The 26,577-nt window shown below is 38.2% G+C and overlaps 1 protein-coding gene across 1 annotated transcript in view; it reads right to left on the bottom strand.

Annotated features, from left to right (window-relative positions):
- Window positions 1-18,871, bottom strand: part of LOC124255335 (serine/threonine-protein kinase PAK 4-like) — a 28,244-nt gene extending 9,373 nt beyond the window's left edge. Inside the window, 4 exon segments of the mRNA XM_046689231.1 lie at window positions 6,630-7,252; window positions 7,254-7,398; window positions 10,305-10,532; window positions 18,785-18,871. Of these exon segments, the coding sequence (XP_046545187.1) occupies window positions 6,630-7,252; window positions 7,254-7,398; window positions 10,305-10,508 (972 nt within the window). The 5' untranslated portion in view covers window positions 10,509-10,532; window positions 18,785-18,871.
- Between the last annotated feature and the right edge of the window lie 7,706 nt (window positions 18,872-26,577).

Raw genomic sequence — 26,577 nt, 5'->3', positions numbered from 1 at the left:
GTTAAGTGAATCATTGCTTCCTTAACAGTAATTCTGGTACATATAATTAGTTATACCATGATGTTTGGTTTGGGCAAAACAGAAACACAAATCGCAGGCTGTTCTTCAGCTCTGCTTCCCCAGGTTGTTTACCCGAACATACTACTCCATTAAAGCGAGGAAAATGAGGACAGTGGTTGCTGCTAGACAAATCCCATGCAAGAGATGAATCAACAAAGATAGAAAACAGAAGGGGTGATGGGAGCAGTTGATATTTGCAATTAACTATTTAAAATCAGAAAAAAATTAGAGAGAGAAAAATCTTAAGAAAAAGAGGGAGCAATGTAATAAAAAAAGAAATTTGAAAAAAGGAATGAATCTGCTCATGAAACAGTTTTTCCGTGAAGATCCATTGCCATGGTAACTGGGCTCCCACCACTCCTTCACAACCACCTAGGGACCTCATTGACAAAATCAGTAATCAAATATTTATTAAAAAATGAAAAAAAATAACCCAGCCAAACTCTCCCCATCTCCTTTCCCATGCAAAATAATATGGAATGAGTGAGACATGACACAGTGCCATAGAAAAAAGTGAATCCTGCAAAATTTAAATTTAACTAGACTTGACCAAATTTCTATATCCAAACTGTAACATTGACAATAAACTGGAGTTTAATTACCAGTAAATGCAATATGCATGTTACAACTCTCTTCAATTTGTCATGCACTTAAATTTGAATCCTGTATATATACATGACAAACCGTACCAGCCTCCTGAACAATAACTGCCCAGTGCCAAGCAATTTACCCCCATGTTTATTAATCAAGCATAATGAAGATCCCTCTTCTCTCCTCCCCATCAATCAATTAGCACAGAGCATGAGTTAGTTCTACCATGTGCACTGTCCATGTGAAATGTAGCAGAAAATGACAGCAATGGACATCACTTTGACAAAGACATACCGATGTTGATTACTGGATCAATTAAGGCTGAAGCAGCAGCAAATACCAAACTGGGGATGTTATGCACGTGTTATTAACAAACTGCAGCAGTTTGGTTAGTTGCCACTGAGTTAACACATTCACAATGCACAAAATAAATCTCAACAGCACCTTCCTAGTGAATGTCAACATTCATTTCAGAATAGCCACGTGATGAAAGAGTGATGTAATGAAATAAGGACTTTGCTTTAATGGACATGAAAGAAAAAGGCTAGAACTAAAATTGGATTCAATTTTGATGTTGCGACGATCTGACAACCAGCCATTTCAGATCCTGTAAAAGTGTCCGTTAGGGTCATAACTGCATTTTGGAAGAAAATATTCCTTTGATCAAAAATAATGAACATCATGAGTTTCTGAAATAGCGACACAAGATTATACACCTTTCATGCATGAAGCGAAAATGAAAAGGAGGACATTGTTCTTATCAAATACAAAACGGATATTATCAATAACCTAGCATTAAAAAGTTACAACGTTCACATTTTTCGTGAAAGAAACTATGTCCAAAAGCATGAAAAGCTGTCATATTTTTCTTCATTTCTAAATGCTCTCTTTGAACATGTTGAACAGTAAAATGTTGCAGGGAGAATACCTTTAATAAGACACTTTTTGTTTATTATTTGGAGAGGTTTTTGAAAAGTATATGCCGGCCTACCTATCTTTTTTTCGTTTCAATTTTCACACTGTGAAAATTATATCCCAATTCATAATATTTATGTTGGGGATACCTTTCTAAATGCTCTCTTTGAACATGTCGAACAGTAAAATGTTGCAGGGAGAATACCTTTAATAAGACACTTTTTGTTTATTATTTGGAGAGGTTTTTGAAAAGTATATGCCGGCCTACCTATCTTTTTTTCGTTTCAATTTTCACACTGTTATTTGGTCAGGTTTTCACATGTAGATTCAGTTTTCGTACTGTTCTGGGTTAGTTTTGAAGGGAGAGGAGAGAGGCCAGGGTTAATCCTGTGTTAAGCTTAGGTTTCCATATGGTTGTTTGTTTAGGTTGTCAAATAGATTATGTCCAACTTCATGAGAACATCATTATACTTACATATACCTGACAATATTTACTGCTTGAGCATATTGCTTGGATCGTAATATTGATTATCTGTACCTCACATGTCACAGAAGGCTAACGCTGGTCTCAGATTACAAGTATACAGCTAGGAATGGATTTGATATTTTATTGTAATGACTGACTGAGTTTGGTTTTAAGCCGCTTTTAGCAATATTCCAGCAACATCACAGCGGGGGACACCAGAAATGGGCTTCACACATTGTGCCCATGTGGGGATTCGAACCGGGGTCTTTGGCGTGACGAGCCAACGCTTTAACCATTAGGCTATCCCACAGCCCCTTATTGTAATGAAGGTAAAGCTAGCAAAACTTCCTAAAATTCATACACTTAACCAAAATGCCATTACTATTTTGAATACAGTTATGACATTTCAGGCCTAGCAATATGTACGACAGTGGCTGAATGTGGTGTTGTTCTAAGTATATTGTATTTATGCTGTTCAAACAGAAACTTCTCAAGCAGAGTTTTGTAGCTGTTCTCAAAACATAGTTTGAAGATCAAACTCAGGGGTGGAAATAACTTTAAAATTGCTAGTGTACTCCGGTACAGTGGCACATGTAAAATCACTTGCCCTGATAATTATTCAGCTATACCGCTGATTTTCTTGGTGATTTTTTAAATAAACAATATAACTAACATTGGAATGTCAACTGGACACCGGTACAGCGTGATATACAAATGTGCTTGCCCGACAGGAAAAAACACTGGCCTTGGACGTCAGGCAATGGGTTATTTCCACCCCTGAAACTGCATCACACAGAAAACCATTTTGTTCAGAAAATTCATAGAACTAAGTAAAAATTATATCAGTCAAAAAATAATAACATGTCATCTTAATTGGGCAAATTATATGTGTAAGCACTGTAGAGGTTTACAAAACAAGGATAAAATCAATTTAAGTTAGAATTTCAAGACTCCAACATCGTTTCTATTCTTCTTGGACATCTCACACGAACTATGGAACTTGATTATACTTATTCTACTTTCACCAGAAAGTTATCGCTATGTGTAGAGAATGGCCACTATACTGCAAATCAGGAATAAACACCATTCAGAGGAATCCCATGTTGAGCAGGAGAGGTGAAGAGCCAGACACCATCATACAGCACTATCTGGTGAAATGGATCCCTTCTCAAACCTAAGCTATCAAGTGAAGCTGTAACCAGGCCTGTCCCGGAACATAAACAACACAGGCGCTTGTGTTGGGGGGGCTGACCTATTGTTCTAAGCTCTTAGGTTACCATGGCCACATAGACAAGGGTTTCTATCAGGAAAGGCCAGGCCCATGTTGTGGTCGCCCTTCCATCCCACTGATGCAGGAACTGGGAGCGTGAGGAGGTTTGGTCACATCCATCATCCTTGTTTATTTGGTTTGGTTTAACCAGCCAAACTGGCATTGGGGTCAAGGTGGATTTGATATATTGTGTATTGTACCAGATAACATTTGACCTTTCATTATTTATTTGTTTACTTCTGGAAGGCAGTTTCTATAGCCATGTCAGGTAAATATCATTTTACAAGCCAAAAGACCAGTGAGATTATTGAGATAATGCCAAACATTCGGTGAACATTACAATATGGTGACAATTAGGTTACAACAGTAGGTGGGGGGATTAACAAAACATAGCTAGTACCGGGGATGCTTTACAGTAATCAGGCACTTTCTGACTGGGATCCGCCCCATGTCATAGATAACCTACCAGCACATGCAAGGTGAAAGTCTCTGAATATTTACTCAGGACATTGCACTTGGGACAATCATTAGAATCATCATTTATACAGTGAAGGCAAATAATAAAAAAATATGTTGGCATTATCATTTACATTTAGGACAGCCTATCTAAGTAAACTAATCAAATCTTAAATCACAAGATGGGTACCATATGGGCATTATTGGGGAACAAACATATTTGGGCAGTCTGTGCCAAAGACATGTGAGACTATCAGCCTGACTTGGCAGGTATACCGAAAATGAAGACATAAAAATATCCTAAACAGAACAATATCATCATTTCTTTCCCTACTTGCCAGACACAGGCACTTAGTTTAGAATCCTAGAAATTGGCTCCTTGTCTAGACACATGCTTTTCTGTAGATACTTGACTGTTTGGAGGTGAGCCACCTGGACCAAGAACTTTACTCAACTTCAAACTAGTGTCTACATGGCAGCTTGAGTTTGATGATCAGTTTGACAGCTGACCAGTGGCAACATGACAACTACAACTATATTATATAAAATATGAGTAACCAACATTCATATAAGACACATATGCTCAACTTTACAATGATGTATTTCATGATAACTGATATCAGTCTCATTAAATTAAATACGTTTTAGCTACCCTGTACAGATTCAAATTCAACACACTATTTGGATACTTTGAAACTGCAGTATGTCCTCGTGGTCCAGTTGCCTGTAAATCCTAAACACTTAAAATAGAAGTTTGGGTTTAACTGGCTGACTGACTGAGTTTAGTTTTAACGCTGCTTTTAGCAATATTCCAGCAATATCAAGGCGGGGACACCAGAAATAGGCTTCACACATTGTGCCCATGTGGGGAATCGAACCCGGGTCTTCGTCGTGACGAGCCAACACTTTAACCACTAGGCTACCCCACCGCCCCTTTGGGTTTAACTAACATATGTATGGAATTATCTCTAACTTCTGAGAGTTACAGATAACTTTTGGTCATCGAGTTATGTATTTGCTTGTGTTCATCTCAACTGGGTATCCTAATTTTCCTTTGAGTAACCTAATAAATTATACCCTCCGCACTGAGACTCATTTGGGCATCTTGCCATTTTCCATTCATTGCGAAATGTCTAAATGTTGGTGTACGTGTTTGTTATTTATATTTGATCTGTAATATGAAAACGATAAGAAAGACTGCATGTTGCCAAGTTCATGTGTTGAAATAGAACCTCTCATTCTCAGTTCATCTATCCATCGGTACGCAAGCTAAGATTTGACATTTTTTGTGCGTAGGCATATAAGATCACATATAATGAGTATTTACAAAAATTCAAGCGTACTTGTACGCAATAGACATAATAGGAATTGAGTTTTCAAATAAATATTTGCATAATTACGCAGATACGCGCAGCTTATCTGTACCTCTGTATGCGGCTACTGGCAGCTGACAAGATCTTGTATTTGCAATGATCAGTCCCATTATTATACAGTTGTTAACAAGGTGATCACAAAGTGGTCCACCCATCAACCTGATTTACCCCACAAAGTACAGCGTTAAAAGGAACATAAATTCATGTCCACTGAAGCTTCACATTTCCCACCTTTATGGTGAGTAACTCTGTCCAGGCATTGGAAAACAGTTCACATCTCCTTAAGTCACATACTACTTTTTGTGTTAACTGTCAGTACATCAGAATACAGCTAGGAAACCAGATAAAAATTCTGAGGGGTGAAAATCAACAAAACTGGCCTCAGTAAAGCTAAATGATAATATCACACCAGTATTGCATACATAATATCACTGTCAAGAAGCATATAACTATGGTTACATTGGGACATTGTCCATCACTGGAGGTTTATCATATTCAGTTCGTTTTCAAGCTCTGTACCTTAATTAGGGGCAGCAAGTTTGATGATTTTGAAAACAAATTCTTAAACATTTTACAATTTAATGTTTGAAAATGCTGTCAGATATTGATGCATCGATAATATTCTCAAACGGTAACCTATGTGATACACACTTATCTGCATCAGTTCATATATTAATCATGTGTTAATTCACATTTACATCTTGTATCGGTGCACACATTCAAAACAGCAATGGAATGACATTGTTTGCTGAATGGAATATATCCACATTTTAACAAACAATAATAACATTATTACTTATGCTTCTTCTACACTGTACCATGTACATAGGTTTATTCTGGATTAGTCCTTATTGATAATGACACTCAAGTTATGCCTGAAATAAAGACTTCAGTATAGATTGAACTGATTCATTCTCATTTTCAAATCTTCAGATTTTCAGGAAGTTTCAATCCTTTCTGATACTGTTTATGCCATATGAAATTTTAAAATCCTTGCAAAATTGCAGCAAATTAAGTTCTTAAGGAATAGGCATTATCATAAAGCAATGTAACGTAAATTAACAGAAAATATAACAGTCCTATGATCTATACTCTGCCACTCTATATATTAATAAATAAATGCCAAATCCCCAACATAAATATTATGAATTGGGATATAATTTATTCCAGTTTGGGAGATTTAATTGACATTTCTTCAAGACTTGGGGCTGAATATGTGAGTGGGTAGACAGTAGATAAATCCCTGCCTTAAGACATTTGCTAGTCAAGTGCTGTCTTCCTAGTCTAACAATAGCATCCTGTTATCCTGCATGAATATCAAGAACATAACCATGACAACAGAACTGACAAAAAGATGATGAAGATGATTATGACCATGACAACTTGCAAAAAAGAGAAATTAAAAACACAAATCCACAAGAATTTCTTTTCATGCAACTGTCTTAGAACTATACCACAAAATAGAGATCAGTGTGGATAAACACATTGCAGAACTTACCCTCTCATAATGCAAGGCAACAGGAGATTTAGGATGTCCCAGTTCAGAGAAGCCGTGGGGGTGTTGTCCAGGTCGAGGGGGACTTGTCTGAACTCCATTGTGAAACTGGTGGCGGTCATTGGGGGCACCCCTCCCATCTGGTTGATCGTATCTACTATTTTGTTGTGGCATATCCCTTGGACGATTTCGTTGTTCAAATGAACTATTATAAGGATCACTGCCGTAAGAATTATTCAGTCCTCTGTCATATTCATTTGGACCATTCTGGCGACGTTCCAATGTCCCGCCCTGAGAATAGTCTCTGGGGTCACGCTGTGGGCCTCGCTGATCTGGATGAACAAATCGGGGATCCCTTGGATCTCTTGGGTCCCTGGGATCTCCCCGATATTCCCCGAGGATCACGCATTTCTCGTCGTGGATCTCTAGGATCCATCCCAGGAGGGTATCGATCATCTCTTGGATCCCGTTCATGCATATTGCGGCCATATTCACGGGGGTCACCTCTGTATTCTCTGGGAGAATAGTCCCTGTTCTGACCATTTTGATCCCTTGGGTATCCTGGGTGTCCTGGTGGGTACTCGTTGAACCTCCCAGGTGACGTTTCATCTTCAGGTACAGGTGGGTGGTCTGCATTTGGCTTAAAGTTCCTTCTGTATGGTGGTGGGCTTTCTCTTCGCAAGGAGTTCGACCTTGCCACACTGATACCCCGTCCTGGCTGTAGGAAACCATTTAGATCTGCTTGTGAATGACCTCGAATAATAGCTTGTGACTGAAAATAAAATCAAAATATATGAGAATACATGGGCATAATCTCAAACAAAGTAAGGTGGCTGAGGAAATAGGGTTTAATGTAGCATTCCAGGTTATTACACTTTCTGCATCACGCAAACACAATCGAGTATGACGCCTTCCATTATCCCGGACTAACGCCCATTTTGTAGTGCCAGCCCACTGACATACCATACTGTTGTCTGACATGGATACCCCAGTCTGACCCATTAGTTTTGTCCTGTGGTGAGTGAGTGAGTTTAGTTTTACGCCGCACTCAGCAATATTCCAGCTATATGGCGGCGGTCTGTAAATAATCGAGTCTGGACCAGACAATCCAGTGATCAACAACATGAGCATTGATCTGCGCAATTGGGAACCGATGATAGGTGTCAACCAAGTCAGCGAGCTTGACCACCCTATCCAGTTAGTCGCCTCTTACGACAAGCATGGGTTACTGAAGATCAATATTCTAACCGGACCAGTTTTGTCCTGTAAATCCTGATCATAAGGCAAAAGGTAACAACAAATACCATCATTTAACATCTTTCCTCTGTCCTTACAAACTCTACATCCATTGGGCAACAGAGGCTGTCTATGACAAATAAGACAGCACAAACAGGAAGTATGTCAGCACCTTAAAAGTTTATGGCTGTCAGGACAATAAGTTCAACCTTCTGGTTTGCAAGTGAACCGTGGCGAAGAGAGAAAACCCACAAAGACAGTAATCACAAAATATTGTAACCGGTGACAGTGTGTATTGTAGCCCATCTGTAACTCTGTTGACACTTAATGACATGTCATTAGAAAGGAATTTTGACTACAAAATCATTGTAATGACGTACAAGTGTCTCAACGGAATGGCCCCTGACTACCCCGCAGAGTTATTGCCCCTGTATCAGTCCTCACGCTCACTGGGATTACAAAACCAAATGCTAGTGACAGTGCCAAACAACAAAACCAACTTTGGCAAAAAGTCGTTGGCTTTCAATGCAGCAATCAAGTGGAATCCAACGACGCTTGAACTCAAAACCAGTGTCACTAACATCTTTTAAGACTGCCCTCAAAACATATATATTCAAGTGTCAATTCCCATCTTAAGCGCACAGAGCATACTAGTGAATGATGTGCTATATAAATGCAAATATTATTATTATTATCATTTTAAGTTCCTTATTAATTTATGAAAAGAAAAATGTGGGTCCAGGATAAAAAAATAATAATTAATGGCTAAGTTATGACTACACTTCACACAAATAATAAAACAAAGTGGCACCCAAAATACCACTGGAACTACTTTTGTAACTAGAATATTTATCAAAGTACACCCAGTAATCTTTCAAATATGAATTTTTAAGTCCATAAAGCAACAGGCATAAAGACTTGTCGAGTGGATAAAACTGTTTTTCACACTTAACATTTTGTATTACCTGATACCTCATATCAGATGTGGTGTATGAGAAATATAACTTACATTGATAAGACTTAGTGTATTCTACCACCATAATTACAGTTCACAATTGTTAATTTAACAAGAAATGACAACACCAAATGCCAAGTAGTGTTCAGTATCAATGGGGTCATTGAACCCTTTGACCTTTGAAGACTTGGTTTTATCAAGAGTTGTTAAGTCTCTAGTAGCTTGTCATGCTTGAACGAGTCAGAAATGGTAACGACATTTAATTTTTTTATGAATTTAGTTCCAAATTGAACCAAAATTCAAGAAATTGAAAACTGCTTTAGAGTTTAGCCTACTTTGCGACTTTGTCAATGAGTGAGTGAATATGGATTTACGTCCCTTTTAGCAATATTCCAGCAATATCCTAGCAGGGGACACCAGAAATGGGCTTCACACATTGTACCCATGTGGGGAATCGAACTCGGGTCTTACGCATGACATGCGAAGCTTGTCGATGAGGAACCTCATCATTGAATTTTTACTTGTCCTCAGCACAGTTGAGTCCATGATATTGGACAAACACTAATCTTGAAGGCCGCTCCCACAGATGAGCCTAATTTGTAGTGCAAGAAAATGCATTCGTATCAAAGGCGTCAGCTTGTCTAACATGTCTAAAGGTTACACTTTTTTCGGTGGTAAATAAACAGACATTGTATTGCTTCATGTAAATGAAATAGGTATTTGAGCCTTTGGACATATAATGACAGCATTACTTTCACATTACACTGTACACGAACTGTCAGGGTTTTACGGGACGCATGATTCCTGCGTATTGGATGCAGAAATTTGGTGAAGTACCCCCAAACTAAAATCCTGTGCATCCTTGTGGACACAATATATTTTTTTCTGGGAAAGGTGAGGTGAGGTGAAATTGGGTTTTACGTCATGCTTGAGAATATTACATATGACGACGTGCATGCGTGTGTATGTGTATGTGCGGCTGCTTGTACTAGCCCAGACTTAAGATGGTTTTATAGTGCTAGCCCACTGAAATACTGTGCTGCAGTGAAGCATGAATACCCAACTCAGACACATTACACTGACTCCCGAGCCGACCAGTCCTTGTTGTACCCATTAATGCTGAGCGACAGGCAGGGACCAACAAGTACCATATTTTACCGTCTTTTGGTATGACACGGTCGGGGATCGAACTCACGACCTTCGCCCTCCGGGCGGACGCTTTAACCACTACACCACGGAGGCGGTCTTTCTGGGAAAGAACTTTCTGAGTTTTTAATGATATCCCATGTGAAAATATATACATATATATTTACAATCTGAAATCATTATTCCAATGACATTGAAAGTAACACATATATCATACCATAATCATTATCAAATGGGAAGCATCCATTATCATTGATTTCATAGTCATACACATTGATGGACCCCCAATTTCTCAGTTTCGAAGAGCTATGTAAAACCCTGACTGTGATCATGTGAGTTACCTTGAGTGGTTCTATGTCTGTGTGTGTGATACTGGACGGGTCCACTATTGGCCTTGGCCGCTCCTTCTCCACCCCGATGATGCCTGTCCACTGGGCCGGTAGACCAAAGAAAACACCATGTTCACTGTCAAAGCCAGTGTGGACACGGTGCTCAAAATTTATTGGGTCCGATATTGCAGGCTTTTTCTTCTTGGATTTGAACATGATTATGATCAATAATCAAGTGTCCTGAAAAAAGAAATACAAAAATGAAATAATTACTAGGATATGAATGAATACATTGTAAGTGATTCCAAGGCATTTTGTTGGCTAACCAAGCAATTTATTTAGCATCTTTCATGTTTATTTTTCCATAATCAAAACAAAAACAGACCATACCAGTACATTATTTACAATCTCTGCTCAGAGTCTTCTACTAATATACCTCCAAAACTCAAAAGATATTAACCTAGATGGAAATTTGCACTAGCCATGACCAATTTTATCAGTGATAAAAAGTATCCAAAGGACATCTTATCTTTTTATATGTGTTACCACAATTCGACTAACCCGACTTGCTAATGCTCTTGGTTAATTTCCATCCCCGACTGAATTCAGTTCTTAAATGGTACTAACCCATACAAGATCATTTATTTGATCATGTTTATCCTGGTGGTTGGCACTGGGATAAATCTATCATCACAGAACACATGGCAATCTCCCACATCAATACATATTCGATCTCAACTCATAGATCATTATATATTGATGAGTTTCAATGTATCCCATATGCTCTACAGGTCACAAAATTATATAGTATCTTTTGTATAGTGGCTTCTTAGTATTGAGTATTAATACTCCCAACACACATGCTACAATTTGTGCCTTTATCATCACTACTCATGTTGATATTGACCATGTACACTGTGGCCTCAAAATATGAAAACAATTAGGGCAACATCCATCTTGATTATAAGAGTGTGACTATTTTGGGATATATTGGTTTAGTGCTAAAACAGAAAGGAGCCACTAACTGGAAATTCTAGTTGGATAAAATAACCCAAAGGTATTACCATATAATGATCTATGAATTGATGATTATATTAATGCATTTGTATCTACATATAAAAATAACCTTTAAGCAGAGCTCCAGATAAGATTTAGCTCATGTGGGTACTGTACCCACTGTATCTTTTTTGGAGTGGGTATTATGAATGTTGAGTGGGTATTTCATTTTCCGTTACCCACTGCTTTCTAATATGTGCTTATTTCAGTCATTTTACTCACCTAAGTATTATGTCATTGAGTAAGTTTACTAAGCAGGTATGTTCTGCCTTATGTCATACCTAATCAAAACCAACTTAAATATAATGGAAATCACTCATCCTATACTGACAGTACAACACTTGCCCTATACTAAAGTACTGTCGGAAATGCTAGAAAAATGCTTTTTGACTTATATTTAAAATTCAGAGGTATTACAGTTACTTAAATAACAAATATCACTTCAAGAAACATCTACCTAATGTAGACCGAGGGAATAAATTTTGAGACATGCTCTAAAATGTGTTTTTACTCATGAAAATACCAAAAACTAAGACAAATAAGGGGTAGTTGGACGTTATTTGAAACAAACATTAAGTGCCTGTGTTACGTCATCAGCATGCACGGTATCGACAGGTGAAATTGACACCTGAGCACACGCTCGGGCGAGGGGTCATCTCAATAGATGTTTTCTTCAAAATGTTGAATATGTGTACGTATAGTATACGTATCGGTTATGTAAGGGATCATTTGTGTATGTGTGCATGTGTGTTTGTTTGAAATAAACATACGGTTACTGTACATTGGAAAGAATCCTATCACTTGTGTTATCTTATCGATTGATTGTAGAAATGTGCAACGTTTTAATAAATGTTTTGCATGTCAACAGTATATTTCAATGAAAAAATATGGATGTAATTCGGTCAGTTTAATCTAGTTGTGAACATTGGCCAAAGATTTAACGAAGTCACTGGTGTAGCTTCCTTAGAATATATATATTTTTCTTCTCATAAATTTGTAGACCGCCCGTCTAAGCACTCCCTTGTCAAAGTTGTCAAGGATGGTTTTATGTCTCGGTTTTGCATTTGAGACGGTCCCTGTCTTGTCTGATTTGTTTACAATATTGTAAACTTGTTGGTAAGACATGCCAACAGCTCTACAAGTTCTGTAATAAACCCTTTCTAAGTTAATGAAAGGTTTACCTCTGTCTTTTTTAAGCAGAAAAAAACTATAAACCTTTGCAACAATCGACTGCAAATCGTTGGCCATAGTGGACGCTGTGATAAAGATGTGCATGCATGACGGAAAACTTATTTATCAAGACTTAACATTTATATTAATATTTCTTCAATAAAGAAAACGATAATTAAGTAAAGTAACACAAACATTCAACATTTATTTGTTTAGGAAAAAACGTTAATTCATATTTTTACACCACCTGTATTATTAGCATAAATGTAAAGACTATTTCAGATTTCTGTTGTTGAACTCTGAAAAAATCTTAAGTTGCTGTTTTGGTACCAAATTCTCTCCTGTAAACTGCCCTTGAAATGCATGGGAATGTAAAATCAATTGAAATAAAAATTAGGTAGACAATAGGCGAGTTGATATATTGACAACATAGTACATTTATCACCTTTATAAAGATATTAAGGCTAAAAAGCATTTTTCTAGCATTTCCGACAGTACTTTAACAGTACAACTTGATAGCAATCAATGTCATTTTCATACCCAAGCGATTTTTATAAATATATTCCGTACGCACTTGTTTTAAACTTTTTGCGTATCTAACATTTTAAATGCGTAATTGGTACGCAACAATTATTTTTCAATGCGTAAATGGGAATTTTCTATGCGTATTTTACCCGGATACGCAGCTTATCTGGGCCTCTGCCTTTAAGGACTTCATTTGACCAATATCTAATTTAAGTGAACCAGAATGGTCAATTAAAAGTATCTGTGGCAATTAGTTGCTAATTCAGTATCGATACACATTCATCTATTGTACTACATCGTCACAATAACATATGCAACCCGTACCAAAACAGTCTTTACATGTGATGATAAATAAAAAAACAATCACAATTAGCATTTCTTTTGTATGTTTGTATTTTAACACTGTACTCCACAATTTTCCAGCTATTTGACAGTGGTCTGTAAATAATTGAATCTTGACCAGACAATCTGGTGATTAATAGAGCTGGTAATTGTTATATTTTGACTTGTATACACTCGTCTTTGCCATTGGTTGCCTCTTTAAGTCTTATAAACATGATAAAACACAAGGGTTGCTGAAGACCATTCTAACATAGACCTTCACCTACCTGAGCACTAAACATCACAGTTACAATACAGATCTTCCTGCACGGACAGTTAAGGAAGCAAACAACGAAGATTACTTGAAATAGTTGATCACGCTGTTAGCGATTAATGCCGACTTCCTTCTTTCATGACAAGTAGCTGACATAACAATACCTTCCTACTTGATAATGACTATTAGTGACAAACATGGACATATTACAGTGATCATTTGCATCAGGATGGTGTAAATGATCATGAAAATTAAAATTAGGGTGATGAAACATTCAACAAATGAATCAAAAACTATGTAAACAACAACCTAACACACGTGTGCAAAAAATCAAATCCCCATGATCAACAGGCACTATGTTTGACAAGTGCTTTGTTTGTTATATAATGTCACACTCAGCAATATTCTAGTCACAGGACAGCAGCATGTAAATAATTGAGTCAGACAATTCATTATCTGCACAATTTGTATATGAGGAGATGTATGTCTATCTCTTTGTTTTAAGAAGAACAATTCTAACCTGGATTTTCAAGGGGACTAAACATTATGAGTGAGTGAGTTAACATTTTAAGTCACATCACCAATATTTCAGCCATATCGTGACTAAATCAAGTTATAAATATATTAACAATTAAAGGTAAATTATAAAATTCTGTCAACGAAGGACAGAAAACAACTAGATTATCACAGATATAAATATAAAACTAGTAATTGAATGGGCTTCACACATTGTACCCATGTGGGGATTCGAACCCGGGTCTTCGGCGTGACGAGCCAACGCTTTAACCACTAGGCTACCCCACCGCCCCTAAACATTATGAAGATACCTTAGCATCAGTAACAATATAAGACTCTTATCACCACATCTTTACTTAATATGAGAGGAAAACCTGATATTAAGCATGTTGTGGATGCGTTAATGTAAAAGGAGCAACAAAAAAGCTACAGTTTCCATTTCAGGAATACACAGACTTACTGTACAGAATGATCACGGCAGATCATATGGCAAAGTATTTGTTCTTTGTCATCTTTATTAATTATTATAAAACTTAAGTTTTGTTATGTTTAACAAGGATATGACTTTATGTTGCCTGACATTACAAATCATGCACTGTACTGTAAACGTATTATATTTCGCGCAGGTTTTATTTTCGCGCTTTTCGCACAAAACATTTTAGAGCAAAAATTTATACACCGCGAATAAACCTGTCATTCATTCAGTCTAGCCACGCTCGCCCCTGAGTAGTTACCATAACACATCACGTTTGAAGACAGAAATCAACGGGAATCTTAAAATGACGACTGATAATACTTAACTGTCGCTGTAATGGATTTCCCAAAACATAATTAAATAATGAGCCAAATCCCATTGCCGAATTAGCGAAAACAGCAATGTGTGTTGTGGCCGCCATGGAAATTGGTCACATGACAGATGGTTTGATACAAAACAGATTACCGTGAAACGACTCGGAAAGAAATAATACAGCAGTATTTTATTTATTCATTAAGATTTTATTCACCAGTACATCATGAAGCGAATAGTCACTAACACTCAATCATCTCATTCACAACAACCCGGCTTGTTTGAAATCACAAAGAGCTTCATATACAGTATAAGTTAATTCGTCAAATCGTCAGAATTCGCGGAACATAAGACTGATGTGTTTTTCATCTCTTCCGGCGGCCAAAGAGACAGCTGGCAGTTCCGGCAATTACTGATTGCGCGAATAATTGACCGCGCGATGTAGTCTAAACTGTCAATTCCGCGAAAATTGCACCGCGCGAAAATAAGTACGTTTACAGTATTTGAAAATATTGTCAGAGAAGTCAAACGTTAAATGATTTAGACAAACATTTCAATATCTCCATATCTAGAAATATCTCTGGGTCAAATTTGTTACTGGTAGAGCTCACTTGCCTGAAGCAATCATCCTAGTTCTAGATACATCCCTTGGGCATGTTGGGGAATACTAATTACTAATAGCCTACATATTGGGTAGGACCATCTCCGTGGTGTAGTGGTTAGAGCGTCCACCCGGAGAGCGGTCTTGTTGGTCCCTGCCTGGCGCTCGGCATTAATGGGTACATCAAGGACTGGTCGGCTCGGGAGTCAGTATAATGTGTCTGAGTGGGGTATTCATGCTTCACTGCGGCATGGTATCTCAGTGGGCTAGCACTATAAAACCAGCTTCAGTCTGGGCTAGTACAAGCAGCCGCACCTACACATACACACGCATACACGTTGTCATATGAGCGAAATATTCTCAAGCACGACATGAAACCCAATTTCACCTCACCTCACCTCACATATTTGGTAGAATCCTGTTTCCTATCACCATCTGACCTTAAAAAGCATAATGGCCATCTTTCCTCTTTCTGTTCTCCTTGCAAAGTTTGGTTCTGATTGCATATTACTTTACATTAAAAAGTTGTGCATTTTGGTGTGATTTATCCTGATGAGCAGTTAAGTTCATGACACCCAATATTTAAACTTTGCAACTTCCGTGTGTAATTCTTCAAATTAGCATGTGAAGCTTCAATAAAATATCAGAAGACTATATCAGAAAACACTATGAAAAATTGATAATTTGAGAGAATACTACAGCCAGATGGGACACTAATTGGCATATGTAGATAGCAAGTTCTAGTGACATCAATTTTTAACTCCTGCTTGAAAATTGGCCATTGATCCAATATCCATAGAACTCAATAGAACTAAAACTGAATTATCAAAATGTAGACAATTTCAGAGGACACTGATATCTTGTTACTGTCCACAGCTGGCAACTTGTGCTACATTTGTATTACAACGATTAGGCTCCCCCCACCGCCCCTTTACTGCATAGAATGATGATGATAAATGAAAAGATTTCAGACAATGTATTTTAATTTGAAGCAGTGGGGCTATCGTGTTCAAGATTATTGCACAGTGACGTACATGGAAGTGTCTTGTTCAGAGTATTACAGTTTTATGGTGTCAAACCACTAAGATACCATGCCGCAGCATAACATGGATACCCCACCAAGACACAGTACCCAGACTCTTAACCGACCTGTCTCTATTTATCCCCTTGACACGAAAGTCCAAGCAGGGTAACCACGAGCATCAACTTTTGGTAAACAGAGGCCAGGGATCAAATCATGGACTTTCCGTGATCATCTCCGTGAAGATGCAGAAAAAAACATCCACTGGACCATGGTGATGGTTTTCTTATAATATGAGGGGAATTTAATTATGAACCAATAAAGTTGCTCACATTTAGAGTGAGCGAATGAGCGAGTTTAAATTTACGCCACTTTTAGCAATATTCCAGAAATATCAGGATGGGATGACACTAGAAAAGGGCTTCACCGATTGTATCCACGTGGGGAATCGAACTGGAATCTTTGGCAAGATGAGCAAACACTTGAGCCACAAGGCTACCCAACTGTCCCACTGGCATTTAGAAAATTACTTGTATTGTACACACATGTATACAAAGGTTAATTAAGTTTACAGACGCTGGCAGAATACTAGTCAAAGGGAAGTAAATATTCATAAAGTGACAGCACCTCTGCAGCAACAAAAAATCTGTAGTTGGGGAAAGGTCATAAAAATTGCACAACTATCAGTCAACATACCAGCACTGTAATGTATGACATCCAAGGTAAATAGCATACCATACATGTGGCATCACCAGTTCATTCAGGTGTGAAATAAACACCTGCCAGGAGCTGTACTGCTAATTATGTAAGTAAAGATGACCCCAATTATTACGTATTATCAACATGCAGTAACAGCTGATATCTGTATCAGATACTCTGGTGCCACTACTGCACATGGTTATACATTGTTAGATATGGCAACTTCCCCTAGACAACAGAAATGCTATCATCACCTTTATCAGATTGACCCTTAGCATGGTTGCTAACTATTTAAATATAACTCATGGTTTCGACATACGTGAAAATACTGTCATCATCATAGATATCGCTCCATGTGTATCTCATTGACACTGCTGGGATCGTATATTAAACCATAATCAGTAAGTAGTCAACAAGAAGATTGAAAAAGATACACTACCAAATCTGGTAAAGCAAGCGATTTGACCTGAAAAGGACAGATTCCATTAAGATCTACAGTGAAATGAGGACACGCAGATGTGCACTGAAGACAATGTAACAGTTATCACACATAACTTGTCAAAGGACAAGAGAAATTATGTATACAGTCATGGATAGCCCCATATATGTTTGCATTGCTTACTTGATGTCGAAATACCTCACAAAAGTATTTTACTTCAATTTCTTGTGAAAACACATGTACAAAAAATATTTGTTTGAAAAAATTAGATCTGCATCTGGTTTAAAAATTTAAAACAAACAACAGGAAAGACCCACCAAACAAAACGGTATCACCTTGTTGTAAGGCTTGATGCTAAAGTTAGTCAATTTCTAAGTAATTTTATACCTTCAATCCAAGCAGGAATTACTGTTTGAACAACAAAAACTAAAATACTTCTTTGGTGACTAAATCTGAAGGAAGGTAACGTGTGTGGGCGTGGCACAAGGGACATCCCTGTGTGATTCAACTCGGCCCAAAAAATCGATTGGAATGATCATTGCGTTCAACAGGTAAACACGCGTAAACAAGCCAGTAGATTAACACCGATGTCAGCATGAATATTCATTAAATTTTACTCAGCAGGTAATAAAGATGCCGGGTGTGTTAGCGGGAGAGTAATTACCCCACGCTGGGAACAGTTCTCAAGTTCACTTGATGAGGGCAGGGTCACCGAAGTTTGGGTATTCAAGCACACCGGTTCAGATTTGAGAAAACACAGAGGAGAGCTGACCGACATGTGCTTGTTTGACTGCACAATGCACACTGAAACGTGTATTTACACACAGTAGAAGTGTTAATACTTATTAACAAATAAGTAATAGTGTCCAAATATGGCTAAAATAACCAACTGAAGCCAGGTACAATGTTACGAGCACACAGCTCGGAAGTGAAGTTCTCGATGTTATGATTTAAGAAATGAGGACACAGCTAAAATGTCAAAGGTGTCCTACCTCTACAAGTAATCGGACTGTGGTAATTTGCACTTAGAAAGATCGAATAATTTTACAAATATTAATGCAGAGAAAATCAGCGCACACTCACCAAAAGAAGAAAATCTTACAGGTAATATCTCCACATTCGCTGCTACAGCTTCGACGCCATATTTTTAGGGCACTTGTTACATACGGGCATTTGAAGTATTTCGCCGCCAGGTGGCGCGGAGGATTAACTTGGGAAGTCCCTGGGGCGCAAATAAATTGTAACACGGGCATCGTTTCAAAATGAAATAAATTTTTGAAAACAGCATTTATTATTATAATTTATAAAAACGTCAGATTCCATTCCTATCGAATTAATCAATGAAATAGACGTGTATATCAAGGATTATGAAGAGCTTATATTTCCTGATGTGACTGAAACATTTTTCTTCAGTTTTAATAAAACTGGTCCAGATTTCACGTCCCACAGAACGCAATTTACAGGTACAATGTCACTCGCTCAAAATGAATACTGTGAAGTTTATAACAAAATAAGGCCCATAATAACACTAAAAGGGTACTGTTTATATACTTTTTATGTCACATTGATATATCAATTGTAGAACGTCAGTATTACATGTAAAATACCACCTTTTTATACAAGACATTCACATATTTGGTACAAATGTAATTTTTTCGGAATTTTTCCAAGCCCATAAAGTTTTCATGAATGTTTATATTGTGAATAAATGTAATCCAAAGGCTCCTCACGATATATTTGTGTGATATATGTCAAACCACAAACGCCCTCTTACATAACTAATTTGTCAGTCTACTTGAAGGTTTGTTAATTTATGCAACATATTCCAGCTGTATCAATTCGATCTGAGATCGAATCTGGACCAGTCATGCCAATGATTGATATTATGATCACTGGCCCAGTACGTCGACATGCAATCAAACAAGCCACACGGCCACGTCATCGCTCTTAAAAGCAAGAGGTTTGTTACATATTATTGATAGAGGGTGAAATAATCCATCCTGTTGAAAAGATTTTATAGCAGAAGAAAACGTAGGCCTACTTCTAAATAAAGCAATATCGTGCAAAAGCAAGAAATCCGTTTTTGAATGATTTCCAAAAAAGTAGTGAGGTTTGAAATCGTATTAGCATTTGGTGTATCTAGGAGGCTGTTGCCATGGTAATTAACCGGCGGGCGTCTTACTGTGTGGCTGCACTACCACGAGCTATTTGAATGATGTTTTTTCCGTTTGTTATGAAGTGTCAGCTGTTGACTTTTAAAACTCAAGTAGAAACACAACCTGCATCAGCTGACATTTCTTTCACTTGTTGTGTACAATCCGTTTAAATGTTTCCCGAAGCACTATGTTTGACAACTAACTAAGAAATCTTACCTGTTGCTATTTAATGCTTTTGTTTTTGTGAAAGCTGAGGTGAAGACCTATGTATTGTATACTAGTGTGTTTCAGATCCGTCAGACGAACAGTGTACTAGTTATTACTGAGGAAAATAAACAGAAACAAAATAATATACGTGGAACAAGACGGACCATACTCAAACACAAATAGGAAATTAAAATAAATCAGAAACGCCGCTTGTAATGTTGTTGCAATTATCATGCTGTTGTTTCCAACTCGTCCCCATATATGTCATTATTCGAACTGGAATCTTCACTCTTTCCAGCAGTCGTTTATAGTACCGTGCTACTCTTCAGTCTCCCGTTAAGTGAATGTTATTTTACGTCTCTCAGGTCACCTCTATTGCGGCGGACAATAATTTGAATAAACATGTAGGGCCTAGATTTTCGAAGCTCTCTTAGCGCTAAGATAGTCGTAAGTTAATGCTAATGTAAGGCTCTTACGACTATCTGATATTCAATGGTAAGTGGACAAGCCACATGGCCGACACTATCGTCTCATCGGGAACCTGTAGTTCAGCCTGATTCTTGTCTTGCCTTGATGAGGTGGTTCGCTGTTCATGATGTCGACCACCTGCCAACCTGGCCCCGACCCAGGGCCTAGATTTTCAAAGCTCTCTAAGCGCTAAGATAGTCGTAAGTTAATGCTAATGTAAGGCTCTTACGACTATCTTAGCGCTTAGAGAGCTTTGAAAATCTAGGCCCTGGGTCGGGGCCAGGTTGGCAGGTGGTCGACATCATGAACAGCGAACCACCTCATCAAGGCAAGACAAGAATCAGGCTGAACTACAGGTTCCCGATGAGACGATAGTGTCGGCCATGTGGCTTGTCCACTTGCATCAACGCATCTTACCATTGAATATCACTTGTTTTGTCCGTAATTTGATCGTGGATTCATTGGAAAAACACGTTCCTCTTCACTCTGTTCCCCTTACTGTATTACATGCTTGTTACTTCACGTATGTTAGATCACGCTTGTGTCATGAGGATATAAAGATACATTTGAATTAAACACACGCGATTTAGTAGGAACCAGTGTCAGGTTTTCCTTTGACACTTTTTGACATTCATCTATTAATTTAATCAACTGAATATATACATAAACTGGATAAAGAGTTTTGCTATTGTATTTAGGGATAGGGAATGAGTGCATAAGAGGTTTCTTTTTTCTGTGAATGATCGATCGAGACTCAAACTACGTCAACATGACGTCGCCATGGGCGGATCCAGGAATTTTGAAGGGGGGGGGGTCGAACCCCCTGAACCCCCCATTGGCTCCACCAACGCAAAAAAAATCTTCAATGTGGTCTTAAGCCATTTTCACAAGGGGGTCGACCCCCTCACACCCCACACCCACACCCCACCCCTGGATCCGCCAATGGTCACAATTGACGGGCCACAACGTCCTCCACAACTGTGACGTCAGCCGTTTGTATTAGAATATTGGCGTCAGCATTGCTTCTACAAGCGCGTCTTCGTTTCGTCAGCAATGCTATTAGGACTCGTGGAATCATTATTGCCATTGGACACAACGTTATTGTCATACAAATTAGTGAGCGCTGCAATCTTAATGGTTGAAAAATGTGATGAAATCTGATTGAAGCCATAAAATCATTACTTTCCACTGCATTGGACTTTTTTTTCTCAATCCCCAATAAGCGAAATGCCTGTCGCTCCCCCACGCTAATCAAATACATTTTTGTTCGTTTGTTTTTATTGATTTTTTCGTTGTCACCAGTAATGTCAGGCGATTCTAGTTATCACAGAAGCCTGTGGCGGGATCCATTGTTTCATCCCAGCGTAACGTAATGGCTGTTCATGCGTGGATAGACAATACTTCAGAACGAGACTGATTACCTATGTTTTTCACAAAGTCAATAGCATTACCGGTTCAGTGAATTTTTCGATTCTTCTAATCACCAAGAATTAACAGATCAGTATCTGTTTACATATACAGAATGTCATCAATATTTGCCTCACAATTATACTACACGGTTTAATGATAAAAATCTCCATAATACGGCAACGTTCATTATTGTTATTGTAAAGTTTGGGCACATAAAAATGGAAGAAATGAAAACTTCTTCCAACTTGATCAGACGTCTGATTATCAACATGGGGATCGTCTGCCATTCCCCGTGCAGTCACTAGGTCTTCTTAATCAGCTTGTGACGCGTAGGATCTCGATCTTTGACTTGCTGGCCAAGGTAACCAAAAATGTGTTCAGATCAGGATTTATCATTATTTTTCGGAACTGGATTTCGAATCAGTTTGAATTAATTTCCAAGTGTATGCATCATGTTTCGCAAAACTGTGAGGTGGAATATAGATTAGCTCCAGTTTCTGAGAATGCACACGAGCATCACTGAAACGTCTCTCACAATATTCGACAACCAACTGTATGGAGCGTCTGTCAGTTCTTTGTATGGCCACCATTGGCAGCAATTACTGCTCGGCACCGTCTCGGCACAGACTGGATAAGTTGACGAAGTAGCTATTATCATCGTAGGCGACTTCAATTTCCATTTTGACAACAAGGATAACCCTGACACTAAACGAATAATTAATCTTCTTGAAGTCCACAACTGTGTACAGCTCGTGTCAGAGGCAAGCCACAGAGGTGGACACACTCTGGACTGGATAGTTACCCATGATTCAGACGCGTGTGTCAGTTGTGTACCTGTATAGGATCTACAGCTCTCTGACAATTTCCATATATTTGTGAGCTTGGACCTCTCAATACCCAGTCCAAATGTGAAGATTACTCGCTGTAGGAACATGCGCTCCCTGGATATGAATACTTTTAAAGACAATTTGTGACCAGTCACTAAAACATCTGCTTGGGACTTCACACCTGAAGTTCGACAAGCGAAAAAAGACAAGAGGAAAGCAGAACGCAGATGGAAAACAAACTTTCCTGGAGATTCATCTCCAAATGCATATTTCAGCCAAAAATCACTCAACAACGGTCATCAGACAAATCAACATCTCAATTCTAAGATTGAAGCCAACGAGTCAAGTCTAAAGTTGCTGTCCAAACTTTTGTTCAGTATCTTGAGTAAACACTTTGAATCGACACTTCCGACATCTGATGACAATGAAGTAATAGCACAGACATTTTCGGATTATTTCAACAAAAAGATCCAAGAACATTCATGACAAGATTTCGTGTTCTGCGGCTATGGATGAAGCTGATATTCCTCCAAAAAATGTTTGATGGCACGCCTCTTACTCATATTGATAGTTTCACTGATATTTACCAACATTAGTGCTGATTATTAACTCTTCTACTTCATCTGGTTATGCCCCAAGTGTACTCAAGTCAGCTCTAGTTAGGCCACATCTGAAGAAATCAAGCCTTGATTAGGAGGATCAAAAAAACTACAGGCCTGTTTCAAACTTAGCATATATATCCAAACTCATTGAACGTGCAGTCTCCAGTCGTCTCATGGGCCACCTTTCCTGGCATAACCTCTATGAGGTGTTGCTATCAGCCTGCAGAGCACACCACAGCACAGAGACGGCCCTGTTGAAGATCCCGATATGACCTACGAAGTGGTATTGACATAGGACAAGTGGCCCTGCTCACATTACTTGGCCTAAGCAGTGCCTTTGACACGACTGATCACCAGAGACTCCTCAAAAGACTTGATACAGAACTTGGATTCAGCTTTATCCTGGCTGGCATCTTATCTACAGGACAGGACTCAAACCGTTGTTGTTGGTGAGTCTGTGTCAACCACATCTAGGCTTGAGTGCGGAGTCCCTCAAGGATCCGTGCTTGGTCCGATCATCTTCACCCTCTACACTGTTCCACTTGGCTTTGTTGTAGCAAACCTTAATCTTGACCACTTCTACGCAGATGACACGCAGCTGTGGAAGTTATTTCAACCAAACACAGAGTCAGCTATAGAGCGTCTCTCTGTCAGACATCAGACTGTTGCCAGAAGATATTCATGGAATTTCATCAAATGCCTTGAAATTAAATTAAGAGAAAACAGAGTCCATTCTTTTGGGACAGGCTGGAAAACACAAGCAGTGTGACATTACTACTGTGTGTGTCTGTGGAGCAACCATTCCTCTTTCTTCCACTGTCAATGATCTGGATGTTGTCATCGATCAAGATCTAAGTATGACAGAACACGTCAAATATGTTACTAAAACTTGCTACTCCCATCTCCACAATATCAAAGGCCAGACCGTTCTTACCAAAGATGCCTCAAAAAATCTCTGCCTCAGCCTAGTCATATCTTGTATGGACTACTGTAACAGCCTTTTGGCCGGATCTCCATCTTGTGTCACTGACCAACTCCAATGCATACAGAATTTAGCTGCTCGCATTACCTCCCAGATCACCAGAAAAAAGCACATCACACCAACTCTAAAGGACCTTCATTGGCTGCCCGTGAAACAAAGAATCTCCTTCAAACTATTCTGTCTCGCATACCAGTGCATGACTAACACGGCTCCAGTCTAACTCTCAGATCTTCTTCAGGCTTATGCACCATCTAGATCTCTCAGATCAGGGAATCAACACCTTCTTGTTATCCCTAAAGTCAAACAAGCTAAATATGGACACCGTGTCTTCTGTCCTGCTGATAAAAATATTTCTCCCCACATTTATTTGTATATGTTTTTTTTGAAAGATTATAACCATTTTAGAAAGTTATTCGATCTGATGACTTGAAAATTATTTCAAGGGATTTAATTGAGAGAGTGTGAAGTAGAAAATAGTGTTTTCTCCCCATCATTTCATTATATTCTTATCTATTTTCAAAGAACTCTGCTTTTAGAAGAAAACCTCAAGCGTAATAATAAGAAATTGATAAATCATAATCTGATATTGACATACTACATTTTGAAATAAGGACTGCTCCCTTTACTGACAGTCTCACCAAACAAAAATAAACATCTCTTTTTTGTTTCATACATAACTTTTCTTTAATAACTTGATTTACATTGAGTTGATGAAATGAAGCAATCATATACTTACATAATGCGCAAAACCTACATCTGCTTAAATTCGTCTGCTAGCTGCCATTTTGAGAGAGGGAGTGTTCATTATATATTTTTTTTTTTATTTAAAAAAATATATTTTGGGGTTTTCTTTTAATAAAATATTTCATGAAATAGAGAAACACACTTGGATAAAGTTAATAACCCTCAAACTTTAAATATTCAACTCTCCCATTATGACCTTCTGACCTTTTAGCAACCTTTTCCACAACCACTTTGTACAGTGCTCAAAAGTACAAGACCAGCGGGCACATGGTACCAAATGACGTTAATATGTGGTATAATCGTAGAGGACGCCCTACTGTTGTTTGTAAGCATCTAAACGCTGAGGATTCCTAGGGAGATGTGGTCGGTAGATAATATCCCATGTATAGAATTAGTACAAATGGATCGGGAGGTGAGACTTAATGACTTGGTTGACGGTGAATCTCCGAAATTCCTGGATCATTGTTAAGAAGGTCAACATTCAATTGATTGTCTGTTGGAAACACGATAATTTATGTATTTATGTGACTTAATCGGTAAGCTGCGATGTGTAAAGCAATCAAACAAACACACACACACGCGCGCGCGCGCGCACATAAGGATGGATTTTACGACTACTTCACATGGTTCGCGCTTTAGTGGGAAAATTGTACAGTTAGAAGATTATTTGCATGATATGAATAGCTTAACAGTATAGCAAGGACATCTAACTGAGATTTGCATTAGTCTTTGGACGTCAGATGACCATAGGTTTTGTTAGGTGAAAGACCAAAGCGCTTTACTGTCAATCAACACATTAATATATCGCGTGAATCTTTCTCTATTTCCAATACAATACTGCAGTCGACGTATACACTCCCAATTTTACGCCGCTTTTATCAATATTCTAGCAATATCACGGCTGGGGACACCAGAAATGTACCCATGTGTGGATCGAACTAGTGCCTTTGGCGACACGAGACCCATTGCGATTAAATGTTCACCATCAATCATATTCTGCTTGCCTGTGTAGACTTTTCAAATGCAAGGGATCACGTTATGACGCAAATCTTGCTTTTCTTATGAAGCAACAAGTCTGAACATTGTGAACTACTTAGGATAAATTGGTCTCTATTATAAATTGAGACTATGTGTAATATGTGTGACAAACCTCATGTTTATATATTTTATATTATGATGTTTTCTATAAGTAAGTAATACTGAAATGAAGAACTATGTATTTTAAGAAACCACTTTATGACAAGCTTGAATTCAGTTCACAACAGTATGTAAATACACCAATAATGATGCAAACAATATACATACACATATACTTCAAATTAGTTCCTAAATACTATGGGTCCATATGGAATACCACCTAATTTTTCAGTAGTATAGTATCGGAAACCCTCGCAATAAGCTAAACGTAATGTTCTTTAAACTTTTATTTTCACAATTATTTTCCTGTTCTCTGTATGGTCTTGGACGAAGGCAATATGAG

The sequence above is a fragment of the Haliotis rubra genome, unplaced genomic scaffold (assembly GCF_003918875.1).
Source record: "Haliotis rubra isolate DU_JTF1 unplaced genomic scaffold, ASM391887v1 Scf6, whole genome shotgun sequence".
Classification (NCBI taxonomy): Eukaryota; Metazoa; Mollusca; class Gastropoda; order Lepetellida; family Haliotidae; genus Haliotis; species Haliotis rubra.
Note: the sequence above shows the minus strand (reverse complement) of the source record. Positions and strands in the feature narration are given on the sequence as shown.